Source organism: Polistes fuscatus, unplaced genomic scaffold, assembly GCF_010416935.1.
Source record: "Polistes fuscatus isolate 324 unplaced genomic scaffold, CU_Pfus_HIC Scaffold2, whole genome shotgun sequence".
Lineage (NCBI taxonomy): Eukaryota > Metazoa > Arthropoda > Insecta > Hymenoptera > Vespidae > Polistes > Polistes fuscatus.
Window position 1 is genome coordinate 15,076,684 of NW_025113096.1, and position 26,885 is coordinate 15,103,568.

General features: G+C 33.3%; 1 protein-coding gene across 7 annotated transcripts in view; it reads left to right on the forward strand.

Annotated features, from left to right (window-relative positions):
- LOC122516770 overlaps positions 1-26,885 on the forward strand; it is a 173,876-nt gene that overhangs the window by 108,254 nt on the left and 38,737 nt on the right. For all 7 annotated transcript variants that reach the window (XM_043634871.1, XM_043634870.1, XM_043634876.1 and 4 more), the window contains exon 4: positions 14,454-14,578. In XM_043634871.1, coding sequence (XP_043490806.1) covers positions 14,454-14,578 — 125 coding nt within the window. The remainder of the gene's footprint in view (positions 1-14,453; positions 14,579-26,885) is intronic.

The window sequence follows — 26,885 nt, forward strand, 5'->3', positions numbered from 1 at the left end:
GAAAGTACATTGACCTTCGTGTATTTTCGGTATCCGTCGAGTGTACTTCGTAATAGTTTTCGTTATTTATTGTTAGTCTTATTCGAATGTCGAGATAGGTAACAACGGTATTAGAAAAGTATCGAATTTATTTCACGTATACGCGTGTGTGTGCGTTTTACAAGTAATGTGCATATGTGCGCGAGTGTATGTTCTATTGATGAGTGCATGTGTGCATATATGGATATATCAAGGCCTTAAAATGAAGTCTCTGGATTTACAACAGTGCAGCAAAAGTAAGCATTGAAACAATATCGAAAAATATGTTTCATATAATTGAAATTAAATTTTAATTTCATACTTTAATTACTCGTCTCTTGTAAAATCAAATATTACTTATTATTACTATTTATTATTTTATTATTACTATTACTTAATGGAAGTATGTAATTCTGCGTTCTTTCATATGTGAATAAGTTAGTGTAGTTATTTCAGGCCTTAATTATTAATTTAACAAATTAACGAATTTCACAAAATAACGTTAAATACATATACACATACACCATAATACACGCGATCCTTACTTAACGTGGCAATATAATTACACGAATATTCTCGAATTTGAAAATGAACTTTTTCACGCAGCTACTTTTTTAAATGACAAAAATTCTTAATTCTCTATCTATTTCTCTCTTTTACTCTCTGTTTTTTTTTCTTTTCCTTTCTTTCATTCTCTTGTGCGAGATAGAAAGAGATAGAAATTTTGGTTAGGTTAGACAGGTGTTCCGGAGTTTTTCTCGTCTCGTTCCCGTGAAAATCGACCGAGCTAACGGTTAGGTGAATTTTCTTTATTCGTTTCTCCACGTCAAAGTAAGCGTTCGAAAGAACTGAACCGGAAAAAAAACTCGCGTGGTTGGTGGTCTGTTCTGCTGGCACAGATGGAAAATTAATGCATTGCCTGGGTTTTTTTTTTCTTTTTTTTTCTTTTCGTATAACTTTAATTCGAGCACGGTTGAAATTATTTGTTTATTTTTCTTCTTCTCTAGTTATCTCTCTCTCTCTTTCTCTCCTTCTCTCCTTCATTTTATATTTTTTGTTAAGCTTCTTTATTAATTTCCTCGTATATCTCCTTCCATTTCTTTTCTTTCTTAATTTTCCCTTTTTTTTTCTTTTTTTTTCTTGTAATATCTAATACCTCTTGTATTTTATTCGTTTTCTACTAAATTCATGCAAAGAGATTCCTATCTCGTTTTAACGATCTTAATGAATACTAATACACTCTATTGTTGAGTAAATATCTTTTGCAAGATGAATTTGTGCTAATGATTTGTAAGCCCTATTTCTAATAATAATAATAGTAACGAAAAAAATTTAATTTATGTACGCATTAAAAGATTACAAGATTTTAATAACGACAAATTTTCTTCTTCTTCTTCTTCTTATTTTTTTTAGGATTATGTCCTGTTATCAAATTTTAATACAAACAAATTTTAATAGGCCAGAAAGTCAAATGACCAATTCATGAAGAAAACACATAAACGAGCATATACAACTATTCTTTTCATTTACATGCTATTTTTTATACGTAATTTCATTTTACCCGGTCTCAGATGTAATTTTCTATAAAATTTATTTTGAATTTATAACAACAGATTTATATACCAATAAAACTTATATAGGTTTTTTCTGAAATATCGTAATTTATATTAATAATGTTAATAACCTATGAGTTTTTATAACTTATACTTAGTTTTTTATTTTCATGCAAGCAGATTTTATTTACAAGATTTTTATCTGCGTAAAAAAAATTAACGTGTAAATGGAGAGATGGGTGCAATTGGTATAAAAAGAAATAAGCTCACTTTTAAACGATCATATAAATTATGAATTCATGAAAAATATATATGTTACCGGAATAGTGGGAAATCAGGCAATCTTTAGATCTTTCGAAATTCGTCTCGTATCTTTCGATACGATAACGAACAAAAGATACAGATTTTCCATGGAAATCTCTATGAATATCGGTCTAAACGTAATATAATCTTCTACTACGTTAAGTAACAGTGGGCCCTACATAATAACACACCAGCATTGACTAAGTTTTAGTTTATAGAGGAACGTATAATATATAGGCACGCACAGTCTCAACAACCCGTTCCATGCTCGCTTTTATGTGTGTGTGTAAGAGCGGTGTGTGTGTTGATTGTGGGAGGAGGGGTGTATGCTGTATGTGCCTGTTGCCCGATAATGTATTCTTTTCAATATTGCCTAAATAGCATTTGGTGTTCTATAGAATGTCTAAGTATTATGTTCAATGCTTAGGAAAAATCCGTAAAAATTCTTCTGTTTCCTACATTGTCAAAAAACGCTTTGCATTGAGGACAATGCCGGGGTATTGCTAACATTGCCTGATTTCCCACTATTCCGGTAACATATAGTATATATATATATAAAGAGAGAAAGAGAGAGAAAGAGAGAGAAAGAGAGAGAGAGAGAGAGAGAGAGAAATATACTCAGAACCTTCAACATTTGGTTTCTCTATAAAAGATTTTAGCTTTGAAAATTTTCGCCATCCCCTGTTTTTTACGTTCGAAAAACGCCAAACTTAATTAAAGTTAAAGTAAACGCTTTGATGTGACCCGAAATTGGCGAGCACTTTTTACTTATTTATATATATATATATATTCCCTTTTTTTACCCCAAATCATTCCAAACTTACATCAGTTAAACTAGAATTCTCGATACGTCTGCGAATTAACTCGATCCTCTCAAAATACTGAAGAGTGTTTTTAAAAAAAGAGTCGAATAAAAAAACGATGGAAAAAAGAAGGAAAAGAAATAAACCAAAAAAAAAAAGGAAAAAATTTCATCAAAATTATCGACGCTCGATGCTCGTTTATACCTAACAACGAGAAATAATCGTGGTATTATTTTTTTTATTCCGTCAAAGTCATGCGAAATTAGATCGAGGATAAGTACAACAGGATGCCAAGGGGGGTTGGAAGTTAGTCGAAAAAGTCAACCCTCTGTTGCACGCAACCCTCTCGATTATTGCATCCAAGGGTGCACTTTGAGGTACACTTCTCGAGGATGTAATCGCGATACCTGGAGCGAGGAAGCACGCCACCATCTCTTATCTACTCTCTCTCTCTCTCCTACTCTCTTTCTATTTGTATGTATATGTATACCTTAGAAACTTTAGAATGCATTCCCGCTTTAACCGGAAATAACGTCGGGCTAGGACCATCGCCTTTTCGGAAGGAAGAACGGTTGAAGGGTCAAGAGGGTAAGGATGAGGTTAAGAGAAAAGAGAGAGAGAGAGAGAGAGAGAGAGAAGGAGAAGGGGGAGATGAAGGTTTCTAAGTAGTCGATAGAAATGCATAGGGACCGCTAGTGGTACCTGTATACAAATTCGAATAGTTTACAACTTCGAGTAGTAGACTATGGAAGGGCACGTCAGTGGCTACTTGGACCTACGAATTTCAAAATATTATTATCCAATAAGGTTCCGTTAATTGTTCTTATAATTAAAACGCTTGATCGAATATATTATAATGGATTTACTGCTAATAACAAAGAAAATATTTGTAAACTTTGTAATCAATTAATGTTTTAAAGTATGATGTTCAATGTATTCAACGCTATGAGTACGCGACTACATCCTAAGACAATTACTGCCCTTTTCTCTGTGGTCTTACAAATTAATTAATTACGATAATTAATTTTTTTAATATAAAATAATATCTTTACGATGAGAAATTATTATTAAAGATATTCTAATCATGTTTGGTCTAAATGAATTGTTATTTTTTGACGTATATTTGATGAAAATCATATTTCTCGTTTCATTATATGTAAATCTTTTTTAAGCGAAAAGAAAATAAAAAAAAACATTTTGTATGAAGAGACTTGGTCCTTCTTTGAAAAGAAAAAAATAGTTATTTAAAAGGCCTCGGTAAAACGTGTCATGTTTTATAATACGGTGGGCCAAGCAAGAAACCATTGCACTTTCTAAGAGGCAAGTTTACTCTCGCATAAGTCGAGGCTTTAAAGATTGTACGCGTATCGTCCTCGTGAATCGAGGACGTTCTTCAGAGTTTATGTAGGTCAATGCTCGCTGAATCGGCTCGTTGTAAGAGGCATGGAGTTCAAAGGTTGGATCAACATCGACTCAAGAAGACTCTCAAAGAAAGTCACGCGTCGAAAGGTTGATGGAAAATCTCGAACGAGATCGAGCTTTTCTTCAAGGAAGATCTCCTTTTCCTCGTTTCAAGAGATCATTCAGAGAAAAAGAAGAAGAAAAAATAAGAAAAAAGAAGCTAAAGAAAAAAAAAGAAGAAGAAGAAGAAATAGTAGACGAACATATTATTCTAATCGACTCGGAATCGTTTGTATGATGAACGACAGAGGAGTTAGAGTTTCACATGATTCCCGATATCGTTCGTTAATTTTGCGGTATTACGCCGTGAAATTGAATTATCCACCGTGGCCAAGGACGGTGAGCGAACGGGAAGCCAAAATTAATAGTTTTGTCCGAGATGGAAGAAGTTTTGTCCGGTATAGGATCTCGGTAAGCAAATGAGGGAGAGAGAGAGAGAGAGAGAGTAACGTTGCTTTGCTGATGATGACGATGATGGTGTTGGCGTTGTTGGTGCTGATGCTTGCTCTGCTATTGGAGGAGGTAAGGTGAGCTAGCTGCCGTTGGGACTTGACTATGGATATTGGCCAGTTGGTTGGCAGGCCTGCCTGGTAATATATCAGAGCCGTCTAGTGGTAATATACTGCTCGGTCAGCCTGTTTAGTAGTAATAAAGCGGGTTTGCCTCCGTTCGGCCGAACGGAGATCGGATTCTTGCTGCTTGCTAACGTCCGACTATGAATTTCCCTTGGTTTGCCGTTGCAAATGAATACGGTAATTACCGTTTTGGGGGATAACGATCGTTTGGTAAGAAGAACAGTTGAAATTCGTCGGTAAAGTCATTTATGAGTCTTCAAAATTCTACGATCAATTAAATGGATTTCTTTTGCTAAGATCTCTTCCAAAAAACTATCAACTGAACGTGAAACGTTTTTTATTTTGTATCTTTTTATTTTGCAATTTTATCGATTTGATCTGCTTCGTTTTCTGTTTGGGTATAACACCGACGACAATAATGACAGTAATAATAATAATGATAATAATGATAATGATAATAATAATTATAATAATAATAATAATAATAATAATAATGATGATTTAGTATCTGCTCTCGATATTTTCGCTTCATTGAAATTATGGAACGTTTGGGAAAATTTATTAAACTGCGAGGGAAGTTGTTAATGAGCATACATTACACACTCTTTAGATATGCGTATATCCAGTGGCTCCAACAGGTTCAAGGGTTAACCAAAGTTTCCATTTCTCCCCGTAACTTGGTCATTAGCTCCTCCATTAAGTAGGATGAAACTTTTAGAGGGACGACGACGAAAGTACCGCCTTACTATATTTAATGTCTTCGTTATTTGAGATTCTATAAGGTGAAATAAAAATGTACGTTTAATTAATAATTCGACGAGAGTTTAATCAAATATATTAATATTAAAAATAAAACGATTAAATCGGACGAATCGACGAAATTCTATCGACTATTATGTTAGGTAAAAAAAAACACCGACGAAAAAATAAAAAGAAAAAGAGAAAAAGAGAGAAAGAGAGAAAGAGAGAGAGAGAGAGAAATCGTACAAGCTCATAAACGAGCTAGCATTTCGTAGACGATTCCAACGTTTATTTTTGTGCAGTAGTGCACACGCACGAGTTTTTCTGAGTACGAGTGCCATTAACGGCAGCATAGGATGCAGCTTGTACTGAACTACGTAAAAGCTGTGGGAGAACAGTTGTGGGAGTGTTTATCGTGCGATTAGCAATTCTATTGCCTTCCGTTTCTCTCTCCTTCTTCCGGTATCACAAGAGAACGAACGGAAGAACGCGAATATCCTATACAGAGAGGGATTTAATGGAAGAGTATCGTCCCTTCTTTCTTTCTTTCTTTCTTTCTTTCTTTCTTCTTAAAGGGTCGAAGGAAGTTCGATTTCGAAAAGCCGTATAATCCATTTTGTTTTTTATTGTCTCTATCCATCTTCAAGTTCTTTTATAACGATCGCGATCCAGAAACGCTGAGAGAGTGAGAGAGTGAGAGAGTGAGAAAGAGAGGGAGAGAGAGAGGAGAATGTTCTCTCTCTCAATTTTACTTTTTTCATTTTCTTCCAACTTCTCTCTCTCATGAGAAGATTCCGATGGTCGTGGTAACGGGAAATTAATCTAGAGGACGTTTTATTCGCCTGTGGAAACTCGACGATCCCCATACCACGTTACGCTCGATTTAGTTCTCTCTCTCTCTCTCTCTCTCTTTCTTTCTTTCTTTCTTTCTCTATCTCTATCTTCTTTGGTTTTCTTTTCCGAAGCGAAGTTGTATCAATTACCTATCGTCTTTTCTTTTTATTCTTTTTCTTCTTTTATAACTTTTTTTTTTCTCTTTTCTACTCTCGTCAATTTCTTTTGCTTCCTATTTTTCTAAGCTTCTCAAGTATACATAATGGAAACGAGCGATCTCTACGTCAATTCATCTCAAGATTTTGGAAACCATACCCGTCAAGTTCATTTTTCTTTTTCAAATTAAAATTAATACTAAATGAACATTTACATTTTTTAGAGAAAATCTTAATTAAATATTTGAAGAATCAAGATTCGTTAAATATATTCATTAAAAAATAATGTATTAAACAATTCGACGAGGTGTGTGATTTCCACGCGAGAGAAACAAGAAAAAAAATATCGATTAACGATTATATTGTTCTCTCGTCGGTGAAAAAAAAAAACTTTGGAAACGTCACGTTTTTCGGAATTTTGCAAAAATGTCGTCGACATGAGGGATCGTTCGGAATAAAAAGTTTGGAATATATATATTTTCTGTGAATTGAATTGAATTGAAAGAAAATTGGCGAGGTATCGAGGCGCGAAGATTGTTGAAAAAGAAAAAAAAAGAAAAGGAAAGAAAAAGAGTGTCCACGTATCGGCCGGATAATCCATCCTTGGGAAGAGACCGGAGCCCTTTTCATTCGTCCACGTGCCCTTGGGCAACCGTTTGTTTTCTCTCGATTGCGATCGAGTCGAGGTGGAAACGATATTTGTCGTTGGAGACGTTCACTCGAGAACGAAACTTTTCTTCTTTTACTTCTCGAGTAGGTTTATCCTTCGACCAACGACACGAGGCTAAAATACCGTCTCTCTTTCCTTCTTGTACTTTCTTCATTTTTTTTTTTTTTATATTTTTTCTCTTTTTTATTCCTCTTGACTGTTCATTTATTTTTTACCATCCGACGAGTTCGAGTGGAATGATATCAAAGATTAAACTTGATGAACAAATTCACAAAATTTTCACGTTTTCACATTTTCTCGTAGACATTTTGTTCCTATTGGTAATAGATATATATATATATATATATTCACCGACCAAGCTCGAATAGGATCGTTTATTAGATCTAACGCAAAAGTAATGTACATTGTCAATCTGAAGATTGATGGTTCGTTACCATCAGACGTTCAGAATAATGACGATCTTAGTTAATCATAAATGAAAGATGAATCTAAATCTAAAATTAGTATCTCCTACTTATTACATTGTTCAAATCTTATAAATTTCAATATTTAACACATACGTAAGATATAGAACTTTATCTATCAATCATGTCGAAAATCATCGTAATCATGTAACAGTAAAAAATGAAAGAAATAAATGTGCCCATAATTATGAAAATGGTCTATGTCATATATCTCTTGTTTCTAGATATTTAAAAGATTACATTTGAACACTAAATGAATTATATATAATATTGAAATAACAAACACTATCTAACGGTTCATTTTAATCAATATCATGAAAATTACATTGAATTAATTTAAATTAAAATAATGTGGTTTGAGATAACTGATAAACTCATTTTTTTTTTAATTTTGACTTAGACCACTTTCATAATTATAGGCACAAATAATTAACAAATAAAAAAAACAAAAACGAAAGAATGACAAATCGTAAGAAAAATAATATAACAATATATATTCGTCGATTTAACGAAAGAGAGGTAACACAAGCATAAACCATATGACAAGCGTTCATCCATAGAAGATATGGGGTAAATTTCACGACTTAGCAATCGACTCGTAAGCGAAATCGAGATTCCACAGCTCTAGCCACGATGCGTAATGCCGCATACGAGCTCGTCCCGGATTACGTGTGGGAAGAGAAGTAGAGCTATGCGAAGAGCTAGCTAGCTTGCTGAGGGGATATTCCTGAAAGAGGGAGAGAGAAAGAGAGAGAGAGATAGAGAGATAGAGATAGAGGGTGGGTGGTGCATTGGCGTCGACGTTGGTGGTGGCAGCATGTATTCTGTAGGGTGAATAGCCGTGCCGGTATGTCCCTGGCACGGTGCCAAGACCGGTACCTACCAGTACTACTACATTAATAGAGTTTTATTGTTATTTACTGTGACAACGGTCCGTTATTAACGAGAGACGCGTTCTGTTTCTATCTCTCTTTCTCTCTCTGTTTCACTGTCTCTTTCTCTATATATTTGCCTGTTTGCCTCTCTCTCTCTCTCTTTCTCTCTCTTTCTGTTTCTCTTTCTATTTCTCTCTTTCTCTCTCTTTCTGTTTCTCTTTCTATTTCTCTCTTTCTATCTTTCGGTTTTATCCCCTCACCTCCTATATTTGAATCTCTTGCGTACACGAGCGTGCAGACAGTGACGAAATTGTTGCTCCTGCCTGCCTGACGACATGGTTCCCTCAAATTTTTAAATCGTCAAGCACACTTCCCAAACCCAATCAATTTGCGTACGTTTGAAAACAATGGGAATGCGTTTACCGCATTGACAGAACGTCCTTGTAATTGTTGGTCAGCCACAGAATAGGGTATATAGGGAACTTTTGTTAAACGATATCGTGATGATGGACTACACGGTCAAAATCGTGATTTAGAATATTTAGAAATTATTCTATTTCGATGTCTAATAATGTTTTCCTTTTTTTTTGTTAATTTTATTAATTAAATAAAGTTAAATTAAGAGTGTTGTACAATGTAATATTGAATTGTTCGGTAAATTAATTTAATGTTAGAATATATATATATATATAGAGAGAGAGAGAAGAACACATTCATAAAATTATAGTAATTTATTGTACTATTTTTCGTATCAATAATAAATCGAATTTATTTCTATGATATCTTGTGTTATCTTTGTTATATCGAATAGATCGTACTTTCACAAAAAGAATAATTTTTTTTAAACGTTAACGACCAATGGAATTGGAGAATGCATTGGACCGGCACTTTATAGTGCAAGCTTTTCTGTTTTTTGTTTTTTTTTTTGGTGGGGGCGGGGAATTTTTTTTTACTTTTTTTTCCTATTCAAATTAAAGCCTCGATATATCTATGTAAGTGCAGCTTTTATTAAAAAAGGGTTGTCGGGCGTAAAGGAATTAGCGTAAATTATCGAGAATCCATTCGCAGGTTCCTCTCAATACGGATATCGTCCTGTCGAAAAGCGAAAAGGGATAATAGCGTCGCGCGATCGTGCAATTTGCGCTCGCCGAAAATCAAATCGTGGGAGGGATGAAAAAAAAAAATTCTCCCGGATTATAACTCTTTGCGAATAGTGTCACTGTGTGATTCTGATTAAGTTACGATCTTATTATTATATCCAATGTGTATGCTTTCAACCTCGTACATAATTTAATTACATCTCGTAGCGATGAAAAAGTAGGTAAATACATTTAAAAAAAAAATATATATATATACTTTTATTCTTTACGTATGATCCTTTTCATTATCTTATTAAACATTTGCAATTGTTAAATAAATTATCAATTCGTAAGAAAATTGACAAATCGAATGATTTCCTATTAAATCTAAGATCGTTATCATCTTAATGATTAGTTGATTAGCAAAAGAAAAGAAAATCAGATGAAAAAAATTATATATCAAGAGACATAATCGAACAAAGATAATAACAAATCGTAAGGAAGTAGGGAAAGAAAGGAATATATCTATATATCCTACGATACGATTTTCAATCGATTATCCCACCCGCCCTGAAGCCGTTCGTACAAACGAATTTTCGCAAGGATATCAATTACCTTTCATTACCAATTCAATTTTCCGCAATGAGGTCGAGTCGTCGATATTAAATCGACGTTCGCGGTGCTAAAATTTCACCGGGGTAGGATTATTATCTGTTAGAGTGGTTGCGATGAATTAAGAACGGAAAGCATATTAAGAAGAGACACGTAATATAACGCCGGTTATATTCGGATCACGAAACTGACTCTCTTGGTTAATAAATTCAATGAATTATAAATACTATTGGATTAATCGTAATTGATAAGCGTACATTCATTGGAATGTCATCGACGTGAGAATTAATATTCTTCTTTTTCTTTTTGTCTGTCTCTGTTTCTGTCTGTCTCTCTCTCTCTCTCTCTCTCTCTCTCTCTCTCTCTCAATTTCTTTTCTTTTCTTTTCTTTTATCTCTATCTCTATTACTCCTGTAATTTATTTTTTTTTTACTTACGTTAATGACGATGACTGATGTTGCAACGTTTAAAAAAACAACCTTCCCAATTCCAAAATATACGAACGTCATTAGTCATCGTCAGCTGTTCTCGGATGATAATGAAATAAAACGAATAATTATAACACAGTCACCCCAGGCATAATTTCACGAAACCAATCGTATTTCCCCCACCATTCAAGCCGTTTCAATGCGTAACTTACAATGAATTCCACGATTCTTTCTTTTTTTATTTCTTTCTTTTTTTTTTATTAATCTATTTTTAGTCTATGCGATTCTTTCGAACTTATTTCAAAAGGAATATCTCGTTGCGAGAAGAATTATTACCGTTTGATGAGATTTTTCGAGCAATAAATGGAGAAATACTTAACTACGTTGAATCCGATCAATATAATATTCCATGTTTACCTGGAAAATTATTAGTAATCTCTGTCGAATTTATATTTAACGATTTTTGTTATTTGTATGCTTAATTAATTTGGATGCATTACTCGATATTAATTGTAAGCCAAAACTGTTGATTACAAATGCTATTACCCCAACTATCGGTAAGAAATATTTTATGCTCTTTATGATATAGATAACAGTGTTATACAATATATTCTAATGATATTAATTATTTTGATATAAATATAATACTTACTTTATTGAAACTTAATTGCATACAAAAAAATATTAATTATAAAGTAACAGCAACGGGAATTGCAATAAATTATAACTTTGAAATAATTCTAACGTATTAGATTTTTGAAATTATATTGAAAATATTTGATACGTTTATTAATATTTATTTGAGAACGAAAGATTAATTGCGTAAAATTATTTTCTTATTTTGTTTTTTTGTTTTGTTTTTTTTGCATTATTATTAGAAGACACGAATATGCACTATTATATCTCACATTGTCAGTTAAAATTCAATTCGCGAATATTTAGGATATTTCGCGAGACAAATTATTGGAAAATCGAATTTCGTTACGCGTCAAGTTGGAGTACTTTTAACGTAAATGGAAGCTTGGGCGCATCCTGTAAAGGACGACGCTCCATTACTCTCCGAGTAGAGTCACCTTTTACCGTAGAAGAGACGTAAAACAGCATCGCCTTGTATTAAATTTCAAACGATGAGAGAAGTTTAAAAAGCCACGAATGCAACGAGAACACAAACTACGACCCTCCATCATTTTCAATCTGTGGTAACAACGATTTATAATTAAGCAAAATGTTTATACAATGCCTTTATAATTCAAACAAAGAATTATAATTAACAAAACGAACGAGAAGGAAAAAAGAAAAAGACGTATTGCATAAGTTTCAAGATAATCCTTGCCATATGAATGTAAAAAAAAAAAAGAAAAAAGAACGATAATAATAAGTTAACAATATCCTTACTCTGTTTCTATCTTCTTTTTCTTCTTTTTAAGTTTTTAACGCAATATATTCTGACATTCGTGGATAATAATTAAATTTTCTTCATTGCCTATATTCCCTTCTCTTATAAATACATTCCTTATGTCAAGGATGTCGAGATAAAATGGGCAGTAAAATTCAAGGTTTTAACTAGAAAACAATTTCCTTTTTACAAATTTCTTTTCTTTCTTAATTTGGTTCTCTCTCTCTCTCTCTCTCTCTCTCAAAACGAAGAAACTCCCTCATGATTTACATTATCTTTTATCTACAAAAATACGTCAAAGATTATATATAATACTATATAAAAAGTATGTTGTTAGTTGTTAATAAAAAATGAAAAAACAGACAGGCACGATTGCTTATATAACCGTGAAATTGTCGTAAAGATCAAAATCGAAACGTCATCGGAGTGGTGCAGATCGAAATGGGATGGGATGGGATGAGATGGGATGGAATGAGTGCAGTGCAGATGAGGTGAGAGAAGAAGAGGGTGCCCGAGGAAGAGAAGAAGTACGAAGAAGGAGGGGGAATTGTTGTGTTGTGGGGGGATTCACAGTTACCTAGCACGCTCCATTTACCTCGATACGTACGAATACGTGTACCTATTACACAACGGGTTCGAACCTTTCTACCCTCTCTTTCTCTCTCTCTCTCTCTCTCTCTCTCTCTTTCATTCTCTTTTTTTCTCTTTTTCTGTCACCCACATGGCGTACAACACCCACACCGTTTTTCAATATTCTTCTTCGATAACATACTAGGTATATTCCACTTTTAAGGCAACAAGGCTTCGATATATAACGACCAACTTGTTTTCAGAGGGTGCATTTTTGGAGTACGTATTCTTTCGTCACAAAGATTTGTTATCCCCTCTTCCCACCCTCTATCAAGAGTCTACTTGTCAGTTGACGATCGTCAAGATGTCTTTCTATATTTTTCTTGATTTCTTTATTTCTTTTCCTATTTTTCATTGAACGACGTATACAATAAAATGTTTTTCAAAAGACACCATAATTTTGAAGAAATTCAGTCGATCGTCGATTTTCATCGCATTTACATATTTTTCTTCGATTTTAATTTGTGTTATAAATCTTGATAAATGATAGATAAAAGATATCGTTAGCAATGGTGGGGTGAGTGGTATGGGAATGAAGCAAAACGTAATAAGTTAGGTTTCATTACTCGATAGATGAAACCTTCCGAGGGGTGAATTCACGTTTAGGTGATACGTTTCTTTTTTCTTATTTTTTTTCCTTTTTATACGGTCCGTATAAATTCGAAATTCCCTTTGAGTCTGGAAAGAAATCAATCAAAATCCAAGTGGTTCTTTCATCGATTTCTCTTACTTCCAATTTTGAATGTCCTATCCCTAAATGTATGGTATAATACAAAAAAATCGATATTTCATCTCATTATAATTATCATATTTGTATGTTGTTGTTAAATTCAGAAATTAATGATCATTTTACCAATCGTTATAATCTCCTATTTACACGTGTACCTACCACGGTTCCTCACAAATTTCACTGTGCCTACTACTTCCCTTATGGAGTGTAATCCAAATCCAACAACATGCAATATTCTCTGGTTTGGAGTAATTCGCATGAGTATAATGATTAACCGAATAAATAATAACGACGTCATAGATTATGGGTAAGAGGCACTGATTACACGCATAATTCTTGCCGTGGCTACATTTGCGTGGATCCGCAGTGATACACAGAGTGGCGTGTATGCATCTCTGGTTCCCAACAGAAACCGGTGTAAGGTAGGTAGAACGTGGACAGCCTAACAATGACCATCATAGGCTTGGACGTTACAGACCTTCCTACGACCAATCGTACATTTACCGTGTATCCATGTTGGCTATTGTCGACGTTCATTTTACATAGATAATTGTTCCATACGTACGTGTATATGTATATCGGCAGACATATTGTATATATATATATATATGTATACATACCATATAGTCTCTGGTATTTACGATCTCGAATAGTTCCAACAAGCAGCAACTTCTCTAGCTTGTAACCGATACATTCTCCGTGGACATCGTTTTAATTATAGTCGCCAAATGGATCAAACTTTCGTCATTGACTTGGCTTGGCTTGTGTGTGTGTGTCTCTCTCTCTCTAGGGTATTCGAAGTATGACGTCTAAAAATAATCTTGTTTTTTTTATAAGTGAAAATAAATCAGAACATTAATTGAGAATCGAAGATGATTAAATCAATTAAAGATGTTGAAAGGAAAAAGAGGATTTTGTAGACTTGCATATGTTGAAAGTGTAATTTCAATATGAATTAAATCAAAATCTTGAATTTCTTCCATCGTTCTGAAATACGTACTAAACTATTCTCTTCAAAATGAATGTACTTTTCGAATATTTATGAGTTATAATGTCAGTTTATTAGATTTAAGGAAACATTTTCTACCCTTTTTTTTACATTAGCATGATATATATTATGTTCCAGAATCTCGGCACCGTTTCAAGTGATAGCTGTTGTCTTGATTCTCGCTGGTACCATTTTCGCACTGATCGGCCATTGTTACTCGGATCATAGAACCTTGGTGGCCTGTGGTCTTTTTCTACTAGGTGGTAAGTTGTCATTTAACTTATTCGTCCAACAAGATAATAAATCGAATTTTAATCTGATTAAGAACTACGTGCTAAAGTAATACACTCTGAGTAGAAACGTTTAACAGTAAAAAGATTTGAATGTCTTAAAAGAAACAAGAATGGAAGATAAATTTAATATATATATAGACACGACTGTAAGAAAGAAAAATCTAATAAAAGGGTAAAGAAAAGGAGTTGAAAATAAAAAGGACAAAGAAGAAAAAGAATAAGAATAAGAAGAGAGATAGTCGGATTGGTTTGCTGGTCACGTAATACAGTCCAGCATTCTCTCTTTCTCTCAGTTTCTCTTTCACAGTCACATCCCCAAGCACATGGGCTGGATAGAAGAGTAGTAGGCATGTATCAGGTACATTTTCACGCAGGGTGAGAAGCCAACAATGTAATCCTCAATCCTCGAGTAGAATCTACGCTATGTGTTCCCTCTCGGTTGTGCGCTTGTGCTTGTGCACGTGGAGATGGCTCGTGATCCACGTGGACCCAGCGCCACTAGACAGTTCCAAATATACGTGCTATTTTCCCTTACCTGGAGAGAATCCTTCTGTTCGCGTCAGCCTGAACAATGGCGAAATTCTAACGGCACGGACAATGGATATTCGCCGAGTCAGAAGTCCACTCATCCTTGGGTTGGCCACTTTATATCGCAAGATATAAACTAGGATTCAACTCGGTAGGTGGGAGGGGACGGCGGAAGGTTGGGGGGAAGGGAGGGAACAGCCGTGGTCGTGGTACCTCGGTCGTTCGTCGTTCACGAAAAAGAAGGTGGAAAGTGGGGAGTCGATCGAAGAATTCCGGCTGAAGGATTTTCCGTCTGGTGTCCTGAAAGAAATAGAGAGATAGATAGAGAAAGGGGGAAGGGGGAGGAAGGAAAAAAAAGAAAGAAAGAATATTTGCGAGAGAGAAAAGTCACCACCAGCAGCAGCCACTCTAACAATCCCTATCTCTCTTTCTTTCTCTAACATAAGTCTTTTCAAAAATAAAAGAGAGCAAAAAATAATTCTAAAAGATGCTGAGAGATATTGCATAAAATAAATGATTTGAGTCGATCGACTGTTTAAGATTATATTATATTTAGAAAATCGATTTTCTAACAACAATTGGAGCGTAAGCTGTAATATTCTGATTAAGGCTACGTAATAAGGGTGTACTAAACATAGATGTGTGTGGTTAAGAGAATATGCACGAGAATATCTATCAGGAGAAATTTTTTTTTTCCTTTATCACGATAAAGATACTGCTACGTCCGATAATGGTCGGGAATAAAACTAAAATGAGAAATACGCGATTTTTTAGTAAAAAATATAAACAATATAATATGAGCAAAAATTATACAACGGTTAAACGTTGTACGTGCGATTAATTAATGTGAATATTATTTATATAAGAAATTTGTTCTTAATTATGTATCTCTCTTTCTCTCTCTCTCTCTCTCTCTCTTTTTTCCCTTCTTATTTTATTTTTATTTGTAACAAAACGTTTCACGGAGAAACTAGCTGCGCATCATCTGCAATGACAGACTGGACACACACCACGTGGCATAATGAAACGTTAACAAATGAAGCGAAACGCTATATATACTGCGCTTCCGAGCTAGCAATTTTAATTTTAATCAAAATAAATAACACTTTCGCGCAAGCATTACAACGCAAATTACTGGTCTAATTAAAATGTTGCATTCATTTGGTCGATTCATCCGGTAAAATACAACAGGGGTACGTACAATATATATATATGTGAATTTTTGAAATTTATTTCGAATGTGTTTTTGACTCGTTAGTTAACAAGTCATTCTCTTCCTTTACATAGATTTTTTTCGCGAAAAAGCTTTCTTCGCGAGATTTTAACGTAAATGAGAGGCAAAGTTTTCTTTCCTCCTAAGATCACTTTCTCGAGAGTAATATAAGTTTCTCATATCGTTTTAATGAAGGCACCGTACAGTATTCAACGAACAATGAAAGCAAGCTTCCTGCTCTTTTGTTCTCTTCCTACTCTTCTTCCAAACTCTTTCCTTATAGACACCCCCATCCTCTTCTTTCTCTTCCTCTTCTTTCATTTCGCCATTCAATTTATATCAGCGAATATAAAGCTATAATATATATTATAGCTGGGTAGGCATTGAATTCGAAGAAACAATTCTAATCGAAGTAAACAACAATGATACGCGATGAAAATAAAAATGATTATAAAACGATATGAAAAGAAAAACACAAAAGAAACGTTAAAAGTAACGATTAATAATTATGCTTACATCAGTCGATTCTCTTTTCCCCCTTCTTCGCCTGCTCCCTCACCCAATTAAAATTCATTCATCGTTTCGCGAGTTTACATTGTCGACACGTTCCAACGTGATATTATAGTTAATGTCACGCAATTATGGTCTAGGATAGAAATGATACGAATTATAAAGTCGATGGATCGTTAAAAGAGAAAAAAAAAGAAGAAAAAAAAAGGTGACGAAATGATCGGTGAAATTAATACCGGGATATAATTCGAAGGTGTGGGGAAAAGAGAATGATCGGAGAGAAAGATATAGATTGCTATGGCAGATCGTAGAAATTACTAGACGAGTTAGAAGTGAAGGTGTAGGTAGGGTCCATTTTAAAAGATAGACTTTTTAGATTCGAACAGATCGAAAGGTGAACCCTTCGAGCGGAAGAACGAAAATTGGTCGTTTTCCTTTTTTTTTCTCTCTCTATCCTTATCTTTCTTTCTCTCACTCTTTCTCTCTTTCTCTCTCTCTCTCTCTCTCTCTCTGCTCCGATCTCTATTACCTACAATTCTACGATCATTTTCACCGTCGTAATTAGCGAACGTCGAATAAAATCGAGCTTTCGATTCGTCTCTTTTTTAGAAGAAGAAAAGAAAGAAATTTTTATCAGATCGATAGAATACTGTCAGCCGAGAGTAGGGTAAATTCTTCGAATTTTTCTTCCCCCCCGTAAATAAAGAGGATTTTACTCTTCATTTTTTTTTTGGCAGAATATATTTCTTTTTTGTTTAAGATTCTTTTTACTAAATACTTATGAATTTATATTACATAAATCCTTATTTATTATATCTAATATCTTTTTAAATTTGTTTTTTATTTTTTTTTGAGAGAAAACATTCTGTTCTTATTGTAAATATATTTATTTTTTTGCGAAGTATTGTTTATTTTATATTTTTTTATTGTTATTAAAAGTTAAGATATCTAATAATGATAACGATAAAAAAAGAGAGAGAGAGAGAAGTGGGTGAAAGGGGGTGTTAGGGGGAGTGCGAAAGTAATGTTTTTCTTCATTAAAAAAATATACAATAGGAGGGAAAAATAAAAAAATTATATTCATAGAAAAATATACTTCAAACACTTTTTACCTTTCTGGTGGTGCTATTGTTGATTGTTATTTTTTTTCTTTTTTTTATAAATATCACGAACCAAACGTTACAAACATTTGGAGTGAAATGAAAACAAATCGAGTGCCAGTCATCGGTGACGACGACTACTACTACAACGTTAAAAAAAATTCTATTTATTTCACATGCGCAAAAAAAAAGGAAAAAAGAAAAGAAAAAAAGAATGGATTGTTATTTCTGTTATTTTCCCTTCTTTTTTCCTCCTCCTCCTCCTCGTAAATGTTACGATTTTGTTGAAAGCAACGTAAAGTAAATTCGTCTAGTGAATTCCGTTAGGCAAACGAAGAGAATAACTCGATTAGTTGAACGTAATCAACGAGCTCATTACTATAGTAATAACTGCCTTAATATTATTTCGGTTCTACATTAAACTTATTATATACCACGAGGCCGTGCAAAGCTTCACGTAGCTTTTCGACGCTAAATAATAATAATTATATTCATAATAATCGAACAGTTTGTTTACAAGAAAATTATTAACTTGATCGATCGGTTGAACGTACAAAGTGCATATAGAAAAGAAAATATAAAAATATTTTTATTCGAACGTTCGCGTATTATATATTATTTTCATTTTTATTTTTATTTTTATTTCTCGTTACTCGCTATTTTTAAATTTCGTTTACTCGGTTCTTCTCCCCGCCCCCCAAAAAAAAACAACAAAAAAATAAAAAAACTTGTTACGCTCGAATGACGGAAAGCTTTGAAAAGGAAGACATGGAATCTAGTAATTAATTCGCTCGGCAGGATTCAATTTAATAAATTCACCATGGAAGTTCAACGAGGATTATCGCGATTTCGAATTCCTGAAGAGATAGTCTGCTTTCCTTTCGTTATATTTTCCTTTTTACACGAAATACCTTCCTCTCTCCGATAAACTTCTCGTAATCGATAAGTAAATCAGCTGGATTTCCTCCTCACGATTGTAGTCGCATTAACGCCACCTTATCTGGATTCAAGTTTTTTCTTTTTTTTTTTATTGGAAAACAATATTTGAATTAACGCGCGCGCGTCATTGCGTGCATTTGTTTGTTCTTTTCTCTTCTATATTATATTAATATGATACGTGCAATTGTAAACGTTCTTCGTTATCTATCTTTTTTTTCTAGTTTTGTGTATAAGTACTTGTTTTCTTTCATAAAAAAAATCGTTTTCGAACAAAGTCAATTATAGACTCGAGAAGATATTTAATTATATTATTCACTTTTCATTTGATATATATACAAGCAATATATTATTTATATAAAACTTTGAGTTGATATTTTATGTTTTAAAATGGGTCGTCTTTTCGTAATAGAATGTTTCTCCAGGTTTCTCTGTGGTTAAAAACAAACGTCACCACATATTTCCTGTTTCCGCTTCAGAGAGATATGGATTAAAGAAAAATATGAAACATGTAACAACTAGGCGTGGCAACTGAAGTAAATATTTCACAAAATGTACTATTTGAGATCGAAATAAAACACAAATGTGATCTTTTAAATTACGTTACTTATGACAAATTACTGCTTGTTGGAAATAATGTATTCGTGAACGTATAATAAAGGATTTACAACGTTATAACGATTGTAATGATGTAATTTGAACAACGTTGTAACTTAAAACCGGGGATATACTTTTACTTTGTCGTTAACGAAATCGTTATGATATATTTGATTACCGTGTTGTCTATGAACTGTCACATTATTATATGATTTTTCTCTTTAAATATCTGTATGGGTGTGTGTGTTTGTAAAATAGTAATTACTCCGTTTATAGAGCATAATTACAAAGTTTACTCAGTCCGTTTACCACGGTAGGATCATTATGCTGCTCAACACTCGGCCGTGCTTTAATAACTTAAAGTTAATAAAGTGTAAATTTCGTTAATGTAGCCGCACGTTGATAGAAAATAGATAAAATATTCGGCAGGAACGGCAAAAGTTCGTCGTACGTGTCGCACGTGACATTAATGGGCACGAATTAATATTGCAGAATTACATTAAACATCCTCCTGACCCCTCCCCCCTAATATACATACGTATACCTGTATATGTTTCATATGTATAATACGTTTCTCATTTTCACATATTAAACGTTGCTCATTAATTTAATATTATTTCTTCTATAAATGTAATTATTAATGTTTTTAGAGAGTTAACGTGATAAATATTGTACCGGGTATACCTACTGGTGGTAGAATTGGAACAACGAGTTAAACTGATTCAATTTTGTAGCTGTCCATCAGAAATATTTAATATATGTATGTATAATATGTACGTGTAACATCATGTGACTTTGTCGATTAGTATCGAACGATTAGAGATAGATGTAACGTGTTGACCCGCTTAAATTACCTAAAATATTCGGATCACGGTTACTGAAGAATTTAATTGAAATTAATCACAGTTCAACGATGAGTATAATGATATTAACGTTGATTATACTGTATAGTTATATTTATACGGGTCGGACAATAATTATTACTACATTAAATATTCCTGAAATTATTCGATTCCGAGAGATATTAGTTGAATTAATTTGATAATTCATTGTTACGTAATTCTTCTAACAAATTATTCTAAAAGAATTCATTTGAAAAAAAGAAAAGAATAAAAAATATTATAAAGTAACTTTATCCGTCTAAATAAAATAAAATATAAATTCACTGATCTATTTTAAATTAATTTTTCTTTTTCAAATGCATACGAAGTATAAGTACGAATCGTCAAATAAAATAGAACGAAATATCTGCAGGTAAATGATATAACTGAGACAACTCGATAATATTAAATATTACCAACATACTTGATAATGTGTAACATAAACTAAACATACTCGATGTAAAAGTTGAAATACGAAAGACGTATGCAAACAAAATAAGGTAGTTAGTCATTTGAAAATTTCAACCAACGATCGCACGAAACTCTGTCATATTTTATTAGTTATTAAATACCTACATATATCGTGTGGATCAATGCAAACATTTATTAAATATTTCATTAAACATACTAAAGAAACAAATTTTCGATAAATTAATAAACATGAAGGTTACGTATTATGTTATCAAAAACGCAACCAATAAATTATTATAAAAGCACATTATTCGAAGTGAACGAAGAATTATGAAAAAGAAAAAAATAATAATAAGATATTTCAATGAAACTAATAAGAATCATTCTGTCGATAAACTGTTGCAACTAGTTACGTTGAAACACCACCGATTCTTTTTATCTTACCGTGCGTAAACACAAAAAGCTTTTTTACCGAACTGAAGATCCTTCCATCCTTTTTACGAAGAAACGTCTGGGAAATAAATAAGGATAGTGATAGTATAGAAAATAAGAAAGGAAGGAAAACTAGAATGTTGGAAAGGATTTCTTACATATAGTCTACTCAACTCGGGCCATCTCCTTCGAATCTCAGGGAATTTGGTGGAAACTTGATATAAGGGTAAATAGACGACGCTGAATCGAATGGTGCTAATTTTTTTGAGGTGGAAAGTGCCGTTTTTGAGAAAAAGGGTAAAAAAGGGTCAAAAATAACTTTATCTTAGAATCTAGGCATTTAATCGAAAAAAGTTTCAAACAAAAGTTGTAGAGAATTGAAAAATACTAAAAAATGTTCTATGAGTTATCTTCGTATTTTCAAAAATAAGCGCATAGAATTGGATTGAAGATGGGAAAAAATTGTAAGAGTGGGAGAAAGCAAGCTTATCCCTCCGTCGCGTTTTACACGCGAGCGAGCTAGTGTGCGTGCGAGCGTCCGTGTGCACTAATACACAAACGAAGGATCTTCGGCAATCTTCGGGACTCTCGGTCTTGAATGCAAGTGAGAGTGAGAGAAGAAACCGATATTTCCCTTTTCTATTTGTTTAGGCGATAACGAGTATTATCGTCCTTGGGAGCGTTCTAATATTTCTCTTTTTATATATTTTCTTTCGGTAGCAAGAATTTTACGTCTTGGCCATCGAGCGTCGTGCGTTTTGTATACGAGTGCGAGTGAGAAAGAAAACCGATATTTCTCTCTTTCTATTTTTTCTTTCGGTAGCGAGAATTTTTCGTTTTGGCCATCGTGCGTCGAGCGTTCTATATATCTATATATATCGGCGTATAAGCGCGGCACTTTTAAATCGATCTTGATGCTTATGGCACGCCGTTTCTTTATTTATTGTCAAAAATAATGAACCTTGAGTAAAAAAAAAATAATTCATTTTAACAGAAACTATTATTATTTAGTTGAGAGTAAAAATAATGAATTAATTTTGTGTCTCGCCATAAAATTAATTAGAATAATAATTGATATAAATTCTTTGCCTCACAAAAATTTATTTCTATATCAAATTGAATACGTATTCTCTTTAAGACGAAATTTAAAATTTAAATATTTTTCCTATTAAATTATGTATTTTATAAAATTTTAAATTACTGACTTTTTGTCTCGTAAAAATTTATTAGTGTATCAAATTAAATACATATTTGAAAAAGAAGAATTTTATATCCACACATAAAATTAATTCAAGATATATATGAAAGGATATTCTAAAAACGTGGAATTTATTTTTTGTCTATACATAATTTTAATTCATTTTTATTATGTTATAAGAAAACAGTAATGCATTCCGATTCATCTTCGAAGTCTTAAGAATTGTACGAAAAATATTGAGCAATTATCCAATTGGTGCGTTAGCGTAAGTAGTAACGTCTTCGCTTCTCGCGCTGGTTTATTAACGTTCGATTCTTCGCGGGGGAATTATTTTTTTTATAAGTTTTTCTATCCTTAACAAGGAGACGATCAGTGAGTCTCACCTCAGATTTTTTTCAAATTTTGCACTAACGATATAAATTTTATTAAGAAATCAACATTATTACGCGAGTAATAAAATTACCAATTATAAATAAAATAATATCCAATAAATAACAAAAATTAATTTTTAACGTGCCGAAACGATACATTTTTTAGGATGATATTTACAGGATGAATTTGTAATTTAAGTAATAAACTTCGTTTATTTGTGCAGGATGTAAAAAAATTTATTGCTTTGAACTTTTTTGTAATAATTTTAATTTTTTTTCTATATATAATTAGAAATTAGGAAATGTAAAAATAATTTATATAACCTAAGAATAAAAAAACTTATAAAAAAAATAATTCCCCCGCGAAGAATCGAACGTTAATAAACCAGCGCGAGAAGCGAAGACGTTACTACTTACGCTAACGCACCAATTGGATAATTGCTCAATATTTTTCGTACAATTCTTAAGACTTCGAAGATGAATCGGAATGCATTACTGTTTTCTTATAACATAATAAAAATGAATTAAAATTATGTATAGACAAAAAATAAATTCCACGTTTTTAGAATATCCTTTCATATATATCTTGAATTAATTTTATGTGTGGATATAAAATTCTTCTTTTTCAAATATGTATTTAATTTGATACACTAATAAATTTTTACGAGACAAAAAGTCAGTAATTTAAAATTTTATAAAATACATAATTTAATAGGAAAAATATTTAAATTTTAAATTTCGTCTTAAAGAGAATACGTATTCAATTTGATATAGAAATAAATTTTTGTGAGGCAAAGAATTTATATCAATTATTATTCTAATTAATTTTATGGCGAGACACAAAATTAATTCATTATTTTTACTCTCAACTAAATAATAATAGTTTCTGTTAAAATGAATTATTTTTTTTTTACTCAAGGTTCATTATTTTTGACAATAAATAAAGAAACGGCGTGCCATAAGCATCAAGATACGATTTAAAAGTGCCGCGCTTATACGCCGATATATATAGATATATAGAACGCTCGACGCACGATGGCCAAAACGAAAAATTCTCGCTACCGAAAGAAAAAATAGAAAGAGAGAAATATCGGTTTTCTTTCTCACTCGCACTCGTATACAAAACGCACGACGCTCGATGGCCAAGACGTAAAATTCTTGCTACCGAAAGAAAATATAAAAAGAGAAATATTAGAACGCTCCCAAGGACGATAATACTCGTTATCGCCTAAACAAATAGAAAAGGGAAATATCGGTTTCTTCTCTCACTCTCACTTGCATTCAAGACCGAGAGTCCCGAAGATTGCCGAAGATCCTTCGTTTGTGTATTAGTGCACACGGACGCTCGCACGCACACTAGCTCGCTCGCGTGTAAAACGCGACGGAGGGATAAGCTTGCTTTCTCCCACTCTTACAATTTTTTTCCCATCTTCAATCCAATTCTATGCGCTTATTTTTGAAAATACGAAGATAACTCATAGAACATTTTTTTAGTATTTTTCAATTCTCTACAACTTTTGTTTGAAACTTTTTTCGATTAAATGCCTAGATTCTAAGATAAAGTTATTTTTGACCCTTTTTTACCCTTTTTCTCAAAAACGGCACTTTCCACCTCAAAAAAATTAGCACCATTCGATTCAGCGTCGTCTATTTACCCTTATATCAAGTTTCCACCAAATTCCCTGAGATTCGAAGGAGATGGCCCGAGTGAGTAGACTAATAGGGCCTCGCTTTTATTTTCGAGGGCTGGGTCAGCAGGTACCGCCAACGTTGTTGTTGTTGTATCTGCTGCGAGCACTGCAAGTTTTTCCACCTAAGATTTGTAATTACGTGTCCGAGTGGAGAACGAAGAAAACGAGACGAAAAGGGCCAAAGGATAAGAGGATGGAAAGAGTCGAAAATACAAAATGAAAGACACAGAAAGAGAAAGAGAGAGAGAGAGAGAGAATGGTAGATAGATGGATAGACAGAAACAGAGAGAGAGATAGATACACAGAAAGAGATAGGAAGAGTGAAAGAGAGGTGTATGGACAGAAACAAAGAGAGGGAAGTAAATAGAAAGATAGAAAGAGTGAAAGAGAGGTAGATAGACAGATAGTTTAAGAGAGAAAGAGAGAGAGTTAGAAGTAAATAGACAGACAGAAAGAGTGAAAGAGAGGTAGATAGATGGCTAGTAAGAAAGAGTGAGAAAAGTAAATAGACAGATAAAAAGAGTGAAAGAGAGGTGCATGGGCAGAAACAGAGAGAGAAAGAGAGAGGGAGAAGTAAATAGACGGACAGAAAGAGTGGAAGAGAGGTAGATAGACAGATAGAAAGAGCGAAAGAGAAGTATATAGACAGATATCTAGTAAGAGAGAGAGAGAGAGATAGATAGATAGAAAGAAAGGAAAGGAAAGGGAATGGAAGAGTGGGGGGGGGTAGGGAGAGTCGATAGAAGATACTGCGGAGCACAGCATCCGGCTAGATGGTGTGAGCTAGAAAAAGAAAAAAAAATTGAAAGAAGGCATAGTATCGGTCTGATTTATATCGAACTTTACCCTGCTTCGATTTCGTTTCCTGGTTTTTCCGATCGGGGAGGAGGAGGAGGAGGAGGAGGGATGAGAAGGGACCGAAGAGTTTACCTCCTATCATTTGGAATTCCTATCAAATAATTCTTTCAGTATTATTAATGATCTTACTTTTCGGATGATTATAACTCGTCGGGCTTATGTTCGATCGAGAAAAAATCGTTGTTAAACGGTTAATCATGACGTTTTTTTGTTTTAATCGGTTATATCCTCTTTTCGATATCGATTAATATTCATAGGGAAGAGAGGGGGGAGGAAGGATCAACCCAAATTCTTACGATACGAATTATTTGCCTATTCGTTTCTTTTCTCGTGAGATTTATAAAAAAAAAATATTACGTATATATTTCCATTTGACACTGAGCGCGGAGGGGGCGGGGAGGGGTTAGAAAAACAAAACGAAAAAAGGAAGAAAGAAATCTCGAAATTGCAGTTCGTTACTACGTCTCCTCACCCCTTTGGAATGTTATTACGTGAGCAGCTCGGGTGGTCTATGGAAGAAAAAAATTAGCTGTACTACTATCTCGTGGGAGAAAGGTAAAAAAAAAAAGAATAAAAAGAACGAAAGCGAGAGAGAGAGAAAGAGAGAGAAAAAGAGAGAAATAGAAGTAAAGAAGGCAAAAAAAGAGGAAAGGAAAAGGAAAAAAAAAATGAGACGGAAACAACAGAGCGCGCGTATAATTATTATCAAAAGTACGCCGGCAAGTGGGACGAGCTCGAATTATGAAAGTAATTGTCAGAAGTGCAATAATTAGTCGTACGCGACAGAGGTGAGGTAGGTGTACAGGGTGGTTGTCGTACGGGTTAACCGACGCGTCTGCGTTAATTATTTCTCCCAGTCATAGTTCATCAAGGATGCTCTATAATTTCTACGGTGTTCTGCTATGCCAGTTTTCCTTCTTGCGTTACCTAGATATGAAGTATGTTTTTTTTTCCTTTTTTTCTTTTTTTCTTCTCTCTCTCTCTCTCTCTTTCTCAATGGTCGAAAGACTTATGCCAATAATAAAATATATAATAGCATTTTAAATAACGTTTTACATTATTAAACGCGTAATCGTCTTTGTAATATAGGACAAGTTGATTTTTATAAACTTATGACATACTACAACGTAGACAAATTTTTGACAATAATTTAATACAAATAAATCAGTATGAATCCTATGGTATACCAGAGATCGTAAATATCATTATTATATCTGTTACAAAAATAAATATGACAATAATCATTATCTCTTTTTCTAAAAAAATGTTAAATGTTATTCGAAATGATTACTAGAACGAATTAACAACGGGATTTAATATTCGTACAGATTATAATTCTCTTAATATTTCTTTTTCTTTTTTTCTTTTTCATTTTTCTTTCTCGTCGAATTCGAACGTATTTAATGAATTTTCCCATTAAACTGTGGAGCTAAACGATGTTGAATACCTCGAATAGAAAGAACAAAACGAGAAAGAGAGATAGGAATTATCTTTAACGGGCCGAAGTAATAACATTTAGCTGTGACTATGAATAAGAGTGTGAGGAAAGGG